The 8916-nt window shown below is 45.8% G+C and overlaps 1 protein-coding gene across 5 annotated transcripts in view; it reads left to right on the forward strand.

Annotated features, from left to right (window-relative positions):
- The window catches only part of LOC140724146 (uncharacterized), a 51154-nt gene extending 42923 nt beyond the window's left edge, over positions 1 to 8231 (forward strand). For 2 of the 5 annotated variants that reach the window (XM_073038628.1, XM_073038627.1), the window contains 4 exons: positions 1162 to 1283; positions 1985 to 2133; positions 4298 to 4330; positions 7807 to 8229. In XM_073038628.1, coding sequence (XP_072894729.1) covers positions 1162 to 1283; positions 1985 to 2133; positions 4298 to 4330; positions 7807 to 7858 — 356 coding nt within the window. In that variant the 3' untranslated portion in view covers positions 7859 to 8229. Of the gene's footprint in view, positions 1 to 1161; positions 1284 to 1984; positions 2134 to 4297; positions 4331 to 7806 lie in introns of all 5 variants that reach the window. The other 3 variants (XM_073038626.1, XM_073038629.1, XM_073038625.1) reach the window with 3 other exon arrangements.
- The last annotated feature ends 685 nt before the right edge of the window (positions 8232 to 8916 follow it).

An 8916-nucleotide genomic window follows, 5' to 3' on the forward strand; every position in this document is an offset into this window, starting at 1 on the left:
CTTAAACAGTGAAAGACAGGGCACTGAGGAGTGCGGCAGAGCAAAGGGATCTGGGAATACAGGTCCACAATTGATTGAGAGTAGCATCACAGGTTGATCGGGTCGTAATTCAAGATGTTTGTACATTGGTGTTAATAAATAAAAGAACTGAGTAAAGGAAATGGAAAGTTAACTTGTCTAAACTAAGATTTAAACAAGATTGAAAGAGGGCAGAATAAATTTTAAGGGGCATTCGTGGTCTTGAGGACCTTAGCTATGAGAGACAATTGTATTGGTTAGGACTTTAATTTCTGGAATACAGAATATTTAGAGGAAATTTCACAGAGGTTTAATAATTATGATGGGTATAGATAGATTGAACCATTCAGGCGTTTTCCACTGAGGCTAGGTGGGAATACAAGCAGAGGTTAAGGGTGAAAGGTGAAAAGTTTGGTCTTCACTCAAAGGTTATGGCAATGTTTAAAGACCTGGCAGCAGAAGTTGTGCATGCGAGCTTGTCTTCAAAGTTTAAGTGAAGTTCGGACACTTACATAGATGGGAGGGGTATGAAGGGTTAGGGTCCCTGTGCTGGTCGATGGAAGCTGGCAGTTTAACTCGGTCAACACGGAGCAGATAGGCCGAATGTTCTGTTCTGTTCTGTTCTGTTCAATGATCCGCTGACTCCACGACTTGGAATGAACTGGATGAGGCAGTGTAGGTTGGGATATTAAGTTCACAGATGACAAGAAGCTTTGCTGACTTGGAGATAATGTAGAGAATTGCTGTCAGCTGCAGCAGATAGTGACAGGATGTGGCAGTGGGCTGAGAAATGGCAGCTGTTGTTAAAGCCCGACAAGTGTGAAGTTAGATTGCAGAAGGAAATCTGGGATCCGCACCACAGGTCCATCAAACCTGCAGCAGAAATTGACAGGGTTATTGAGAAGGCGTGTGGTGTGTTGCCCGGGGTAGTGGCAGAGACACACACAATAGATCACTTAGGAAACTCCTTGATAAGCATATGGAGGTCTGTGTGGGAGCGAAGATTCAGATTGATCTTAAAATAGATTACAATGAGGTCACAACATCGCGGAACGTAGGGTTCTATTTTGAAACTAATGCTTAAGTACATTAGTGTTTCCAAAGACCTGTATGAAGTATTATAACATTCTACAAAACCCTTAGAGATGTGGATCCCGTACACTGGACAATTTCTCGTTTCATTGACCGGGTATAGAGTGCTTGCAATCTACAATTTGCTTCCCGAAGAGCTCTGGGACAATCCTCCAACAGCAACCGATACACGAGTGAGTACCAGCTGAAAGCTGTCAATACGTTATATTATGTCTGACCCCCCACCCCCCAATCTCTAGAGAGGCAGGTGTTCAGGAAGGAGCCCTATGGAATAGTCTGATGGTTTCTTCTTTATCAGCTGCTGAAATCAGACACAAATACTTGACCAGGAGGAAAAGCTGGAGTTGGTTTAGTTGTTTGAGATTAAGTCCCAGAGATCTGTCAGCAGAGAATAAGATCAATGTTTTCCAGGAGGGTGTGGAATTCGGCACCTCAAGACGCTTTTGCTGTCCAATATGAAGGAAGAGTTTGGGGTTACTTAAATGCACACGGTGCAAAAGGACGAACAGAGCATGATTATCTTAACGGGAAATCATGCCTGACAAATATGCAGGTATTCTTTGAGGAAACGACAGGCCGGTCTGAAAAAAGGCGAGGAAGTGTGATAAATCAGTGTATCTGAATCTGAACCTGAGGTAGATGCAGTGAGTCATGGTGGGTGCGTTTCTAACGGATTGTTTCTGTTCCGGGATACTGAAGGGAGAGGACGTGTAGGGGAATGTATCGCGGGTCCGGAATCTGGGCGCTGAGTGGAACTGCAAAGTGATCTCAGATATGACTTGACAACTGATTGAATGGAAGAACGGGGTGGAAAGCGGGGAGCTGGTGAATCGGAATTTCCCTGTTGCCATATTACGCTGTTTGCATCTCTCAGGTGTTCGTCACTCGTTTACCAATGATGGATGTGTTCGCCAGGAAAATCCGTTGGCTTCTCTTTTCCGACGTAGGTGATTTCAACCGCACGCTCACTGTGCAGAATGTCCATGTCAACAATTCCAACTTCTTCGTGTATTCCTGCATGAGGTAGGTCATACAGCGACACGTTTATTTAGGTTTTTCTACGATCTGTGGCCAACGGGCTTTCCTAGAATGTACTGGGGCGGCTCGCAAGATTTTGCCATGTTTCCGGAGCTAACATATCATTTGCACAGCTTCCTCATCAGAACCCACAGTTTCCCAATATCCAATGACAGCAGCATGCCTCCACACAGGACAACCCCACACCTGTGGTGTGAGGAACACTTACTCCGAGGGTGAATCCATCACTCTCAACACGTCACCAATAGCAAATATCTTAACCCCATGCAGATACAGCACTGGAAAGTGAAACACGAGATTTCACCTAGGTTAACAAACAACCACTCTTCCGTCTCCCAATCCCTGTCCCGGGCAAAAGATCTGAATTTCATTGCTGGTGCTCCGAGACAACGGAGAGCCTAAAGCAGAGCCACCATGTAGTGTCCCGTTTTGGATGCCCAGACACAGTTAGTCAGCATCTTTGTCCCACCTTCCTGCAAAGTCACTTCATGCACTGTCAGAATCAGACCATTATCACTGTCCCATCTAAAGACAACACCTCGCATGAAGGCACCATGAATCACCGTGTTGTGCGAGGCGGCATTGTGTACGTCCTGCTGAGCGAGCAGTGAACCAAGTCTCCGGGTGCACCTCGCTGCACACGACTGAGGCTTCTTCAGATTCTGGCGCCAAAAAAACAATTAGCGGCCAAAGGCTCGGAATTAGCGAGTAAGTGCATGAGGAAGATTGTCTCTGTGAGCGAAGCGATAAATAAATCAGAGGCAATGTATCATTAGGATTCTCACGCTGACAGAGGGGTGGAAACGCTCCCGTGGTGAACCCCATCTCCTCACGCTGCTCTTTCAAAGGGAAGGGACCGTTTGAACGACTGTCCTCGACTCTAAAAGTGAATGGCTGAATGCTGTTCGATCGCAGAGCACTGCAATAAATTCTTAAGCTTTTCAAATTTTCCGTACAGATTTCTCAGTCAAGATCTCCCCTGTACAAAACACTGCTGGTCTGAGACTGTTTTATCACAAGATACTCCAAAGTTTCACCCTCAATAATGACTCAAAAATCTCATCAGCAGGTAGCTGTACACGGACGATTTATAATTAGTTTTCGATAAGATCATGAGATGTGGGAGAAGTATTGAACCATTCGGCCCATCGAGACTCTCCACAATGTTATCTTGCCTCATTTGTTATCCCGCTCGCCTCATTTCTCCTGTTTTAATCTCTGTACTTTGTTACCTTTACGAATCAAAAGCCGATCAAACTCCACCTTAAATAAAATCACAAACATGGCCTCCACATCCATGGCGATGAATTCTTCAAATTCAGCATCTACTGATCCTCATGTGCTGTGCTGTACTACAGCATGTTCTATTAAGCTGGGGGGTCATATGGGAGGCAGGGTTTAAGTGTCGACAACAACATTGCGGCCGAAGGGCCTGCACTGTTCTGTACTATTCTATGTTCTATGTTCTAGCGAAAGGAATTCTTCATCCTCTCTTAGGCGACGCACTCTGCTCCAATCCACAATCCCCCATAGGAAACGTCCTCTCTCCAGCTACTCTAACCAGGCCATTCAATGGTCCATGATTTTCCAGCTCATTCTTCAAAACTACATCTATCGTTGAGCTGAGAGTCTCTCTCTAATTTTATACCTTCATCTTATCCTTGAAACAGTCTGTAGCTTTAGGTAAAAGAGTTTAAATGGATGTGGAATGTTCTGTGTGCGAGCGGGGCGGTGAATGAACCAGAGCCGCTGCAGTATCGGTTGGGTGTCCGTCCCTACGGAATGGTGGGAACGCTCTTGCGCTGTCAGATAGAAGGCTCGCTTATCACACTGCTCCTCCGAGGGGTGAAACGGTGTGAAAGGCTACACTGTGTGTCCCAGGAGAGAAGCTCGTTCCGTGTTCCAGAGAACTTTCCGGTTCAGGCATCAATAGAGGGAAGGAATTTGGTGGGATTGTTGAACTTGATGTTGACTTCTAAGGGGTCAGTGTGCCCAGAGGGAAGGTGGGCTGGCATCCCGGCGCTGCCACTGAGCATCTTTGGAAGGGTTCAGGCGTCGGGTGGCAGTGATAAGGGAAGAGTTGGTCACAGTTAACTGGTTGATGTGCGGTCTCTAATTCTTTGTTTGTTGTTTCCACAACCACGATTAGGGATTCAAGGGTGCTCCAAAGCTTGTCGCAAGGGTAAGTGCAGGGGAATGTTGTGACTGTGATCGGGTCAGTTAATGAATCAGAGACGCTGCAGTATCAGGTGGGTGCTCATGCTGACGGTCGGTCAGGAACAGAAAATATGGAACACTAGACCTCTATGTTCGCCCTTTATCCTTGATTGTTGCCGACTCAAGACCTTCATTCCTGAGAGCCGTCTTTTTTTTTTCTATTATCCATGTGTCTAAGAGTTTCTTAAATGTACCTGATAGATATGTCTCTTACCGGACTCCTGACACAGCGTTCCACACACCCACCATTATGTGTAAATACATACGCCAGGCAGCCCCTATACCTCCGTCTAAATACATTAAAATTATATCTCCTGATAGTTATTTACACACTGGGAACAATGTCTTTGGCCATCCACATGACCTATGTCGTTTAACTTGTACAACCCTATGCAGTCGCCTTTCACCCACTTCTCTGTAAAAGGAAAAGCCATAGCTCGCTAAACCTATCCTCATATGAATATCCCTCTAGTCTAGGCAGCATACTGGTAAATCTCAGTTTTTCAGCTTCGAAAGCTGTTACATACTTCCTGTAATGGGGCGACCAGAATTGAGCACAATATCCCAAGTTTAAATGAGCGGCAACATTACTCGCTGCTTTGAACTCAACCCCTTGACGATTGAGGCCAACATCTCATACAGTTTCATAACAACCTGTTCAACTTGCGTGTCAACTTTGATGAGTCTATGAGTGTGAAACTAAAGATGACTCTGTTCTTGCACAGTGATAATGAACCTGTCATGAACCCTGCATTTGGCATTCAAATTCGACTTTGCAAAGTGTATCACTTCACACTTTTCCAGATTGAGCTCAGAGTTGCCAATTCTCAGCCCAACTTTGCATTCCTCATTGCCCTGTTGTAACCTACATCACAATCCACACTATCCCGAAATGTCATCTGGAAATGCAACAGCCTAATCACCCGCTTCCCGAACAGATTTCTGTGGAACACCACTGGTCACCGACCTCCAAGCGAAATACCCTCCACCTGTTACCACACTCTGTTTTCTGTGGGTAAACTAGTTCTATCTACAGTAGCCACGTTTGTCTGCCACCCATAGCTGAGAAAGTTTTCCTAAAATCTTCATCAGTGTGCTTTGTCTAATAATTAAGAATTTGATTCTGTTCCTGAGACATGTCCTGTCCCTCTCACAGCCATGATCAGACTATCGTTATTCAACTGTCCAGAAATACTGTTGAAATATATCCTCCAACAGTTTGACCGCACATACGTTGGGCCTACATGTCTGTAATTCCCAGCGTTTTCCCTGTTTCTTTCCTTGGTCAAAGGAATAACAGCTGGCAACGTCCAATCCTGTGATACTATTGCAATAGCCGGATGACACAGACAGGTCATTACCGAAGGCGCAGCAGTATGTTCCGTCCCTTCCTGTTGAAAACTGGGATAGATCCCCTCTGGCAATGGGAATTTATGTACCCTAATGTTCTCGAAAATTTCAGCTCATCCTTTTTCTAAACATTGATATGTTCAAGTATATCAGCCTCTTCTACATCATGCTCACATTTGAAAAATTCCCTCTCAATTGTGAACACTGAAAGAAAATATACATTAAGGACCTTCACTATCCGGGCCGACCTCAAGCGCATATTTCCGCTGTTATTCCTGATCAGTCCTACGCATTCATCCATCTGTTCTTCACATAGGTGTAAATGGCCTTTGGGTTTCAAAGCTCCTGCCTGGCTAACTTGTAGTTCATTTGAAACCTCTCTGATCCCTGCTTCCTAAATCTTAAGTCTGCTTCTTCCTCTCTCTGGACTATCTCTTATCAACCATGACTCCTTTACTCTACCATCGCCGACCCTATCTCAATGGGACAAACCTATCCAGAAGAAAATGCTAGCTCTTCCTTAAGAAAAAAATTCCACAGTTCAGTTGTGCATTACCCTGTGTATATCTCTTCCCAATTTACGTTTCCAACTTCCTGACTAATAGCATCGTAATTCGCTCTCCCACCAATCAACTGATTTATAATACCGTCTCTTCCCATCCTCATTCAATGCCAGGGTAAAGAATAGGAGTTGTGGTCACTGTCTGTGATAGGAGGTCTGGCAGTATCGCATCGGGAAATATGGCAGGTGACCTGGTTCATTGGTCTAATATGGCGTTTCCTTCAGATGTACTGCCACTAATGAGTCGAAACCACTTATGGGTTCCTCGAACAGATTCTGCCAATCTACCTTTTTCTCTAAGGAGGTTCCAGTCAATATAAGGGAAATTAATGTCACAATAATAAACGTCTTTATGCTTACATATTTCCAAAATCAATCTTCTGAATTGTTCCTCGGTCATTATTTGGCTATTTAACTGGTCCGTCTACTTCATACTTCCAATAGCATATCTACTCTTCCGGATTCTGCCTCCATCCACATTGACTCACTGAATGATCCGATCACGACTCCTCCATTTGTGCTGCTGTGAGATTATCCGACTCTTGCACTTTTCCCCCAGTCCCGTTTGAAACATAGAAGCACTGAAACATCCAGAAGCGATTCCTGCCCTTGTAACAACAAAGCCTCAGTTATGGCCATAACTCCGTAGTTCCATGTACTGAGCTGCTCTTGAAATACATCTCCCTTGTTCCCACACTTCTCGCATTAAAATAGGCGCAGTACAATCCAACCTACAGTCTGTAGGTTCACCACCTCTCCTTCCTCACAATGTCCTAATACGCCACTGTTTTTTTCCTCTGACATATCCCATTCCCCTCCTGAATTATGTTTCCGTTCCCCACCACCTCTATCAAACCTGTCTGCAAGATTTCCCTCCAGTTCATGAGGCGAAGTAGTTACCGAAGCGGGTTTTGCGATACAGGATCCACCTCTATTTGGAAAGGTTGGAGTGATTAGGCATAGCCAGGGTGTCTTTGTAGAAGGAAAATCATGTTCCATAAATTTGATCAGGTGTTTTGAACAGATAAACAAGAGGTCTGACACGGTCCCAAATTGTAAGATAGCTGAAAGGTGACATACAATGGATCCCTCTGGATAAATGTAGGTGGATCGGTGGGATTGGAGACACAGACAGAGAGATGGTGAAGATGTCTGACCCGTTGCCCTGCAGCTGTAAAATCATTGGCACCCAGAGTTGGGAGGTCACCTCACAACTGTTCATCATGTTGTTTAGACTTCACCTGCAGGATTGTGTACACCTGTGGTCACTATAATATTGAAGGGATGTGATTTTGCTTGTGAGGGTGGAAACAAAGAATCCCATGGGCGTAGGAAGTCAAACTACAGACACGGGAGTTTCTAGCTTAGAAAATTCTAGCAATAAGTCACCCGTTGCTTCTGTGACGCCGCTGTTTTTTTTTTCTTTGGAGGAGGACCGGTTTAATGATGAAGAGAACAATACTTTCAGTAAAGGCACTGCTCCTCCACACTCAGGAACATTCCCCTCAACTCTCTTTTATATCTTTCAGTCAGGAGATATGGTTCGTTTCCACCGGCGGATTCGACTGCCCGGCCCCGTGAGGCCAACGAGAACGCTTTGGATCCTCCGCTTGCTTCCTGTTAAACGCCACTTTCTACATGCTCTCCACTGTTAATTCACTCCCAACACCGCCACTCAGTAATCTCAGCAGTGGCCTGTTCACCCGTGGGGTAATGCCAGACATCGAATACCCGTGACCAACCCGTGTGGGATCATCAACTACTCTCACAGGGGCCGCAGAGTGGCTTTATTGGGAGCCCAGTTCTGGGACGTTGGCAACTGTGGTCCTTCGGCTGACACAGGACTATCTGACCTTTGTAATGCGATGTGGCCCAGAAATGATATTACCTTGTCAGCCTGATTCGATTTGTCACGATTACCAGACAGATTGGACGTTTCCTAGGATTTCTTTCATTCCCGGCGTAACAGTACGATAGTGAACACGTCCAAAACCGCGAGGAATCCCAGACTGACGTTTGAGGTTCGAGTGGATGTCTGTGTCTCTAATGCGAGTCCACGACAGAAAGTCAAGAGACACGGGCCACTTTTGTCGGACCGCACGGGTTTTCGGCACCAGAGCTGTGTAAATACTGGGCAGAACAGCCGGCGGATGTTTGATATGATCCACTTCCTGTGTTGATGTAACTGTAAACACTCTCGTGTACTCTGATGGTAGCAGGGGTTCTAATATTTCTTTTTCCACGGCATGTGGCAGCTCCTTCTCGGAGCTCACTACTGACCACACTGCCTTTCTGACATCTGTCCCGCGGTGGGATAACCATTTCCCAACTTAACTGCATGAATCAATAAAGCCAACGCTGTTTGCATTAACTTGGTCTGCATCTCTTGTCAAACGCTCGCTGCTGTCAAATCCGACTGTTCATTGGGAAGGTACATTCAGCCCCACCGGGAATAACCAGCTCCTTGGGCAGTGAAAACAGCATGCTGACACACCCACACTAACAGCTCACCCCTCTTCCCTTCCAACACTGAGCCACTCTGTGGAAAACTGTCAGCTGATCGTGACGCCGCCTGGGGTGCGGGGAGGGTCGTGTGGAACCGGCGCGGTACACCGTCAGGGAAAATGCGAGCAGTCACA

The sequence above is a fragment of the Hemitrygon akajei genome, unplaced genomic scaffold, assembly GCF_048418815.1.
Source record: "Hemitrygon akajei unplaced genomic scaffold, sHemAka1.3 Scf000167, whole genome shotgun sequence".
In the NCBI taxonomy this organism is placed as follows: Eukaryota; Metazoa; Chordata; class Chondrichthyes; order Myliobatiformes; family Dasyatidae; genus Hemitrygon; species Hemitrygon akajei.